Source organism: Eimeria mitis, genomic scaffold, assembly GCF_000499745.2.
Source record: "Eimeria mitis Houghton genomic scaffold, Emh_scaff3911, whole genome shotgun sequence".
Taxonomy (NCBI): Eukaryota; Apicomplexa; class Conoidasida; order Eucoccidiorida; family Eimeriidae; genus Eimeria; species Eimeria mitis.
Genome location: NW_013572247.1, coordinates 4,684 through 5,063, shown reverse-complemented (window position 1 = coordinate 5,063; position 380 = coordinate 4,684). Strand labels below are relative to the sequence as shown.

The 380-nt window shown below is 61.1% G+C and overlaps 1 protein-coding gene across 1 annotated transcript in view; it reads right to left on the bottom strand.

The window, feature by feature from the left end:
- Positions 1 to 102: 102 nt before the first annotated feature.
- Positions 103 to 380, bottom strand: part of EMH_0070720 (uncharacterized protein) — a gene marked incomplete at both ends in the record, with an annotated part of 4,899 nt that continues 4,621 nt past the window's right edge. Inside the window, one exon of the mRNA XM_013499009.1 lies at positions 103 to 357. Coding sequence (XP_013354463.1) covers positions 103 to 357 — 255 coding nt within the window. The remainder of the gene's footprint in view (positions 358 to 380) is intronic.

The following is a 380-nucleotide window of genomic DNA, read 5'->3' as shown; positions in this document are numbered from 1 at the left end:
GATAGCTAGCCAGTTAGCTGCTGCTCTGCTGCAGCTAGCTAGAAGGAATAGGCTCCTTGTGCATGGTAGGCGAACCGTGAGAGGAAGTGAGGGAGATGGCTTCTACGCCGCTGCTGCAGTTGCTGCAGTCGTTGCAGCTGCTGTTGTTGCCGCTGCTGCTGCTTCTGCATGCAGCAGAGCTTTCAGCCAAACCCGTGCGGCTCCCGACTCCCGCTGCCCCGGGTGCCACCGCTGTTGCTGCTGCTGCTGCTGCTGCTGCTGCTGAAGAAGAAGAAGCGATCTCAGAGCGCGGCTGCTGCTGCCTGGTGAAGAAGGGCAGAAGTTGTTCGTCCCCCTCAGCGTCGCTGCAGGCAGGGTCTGCAGCAGCAGCAGCAGCTGCT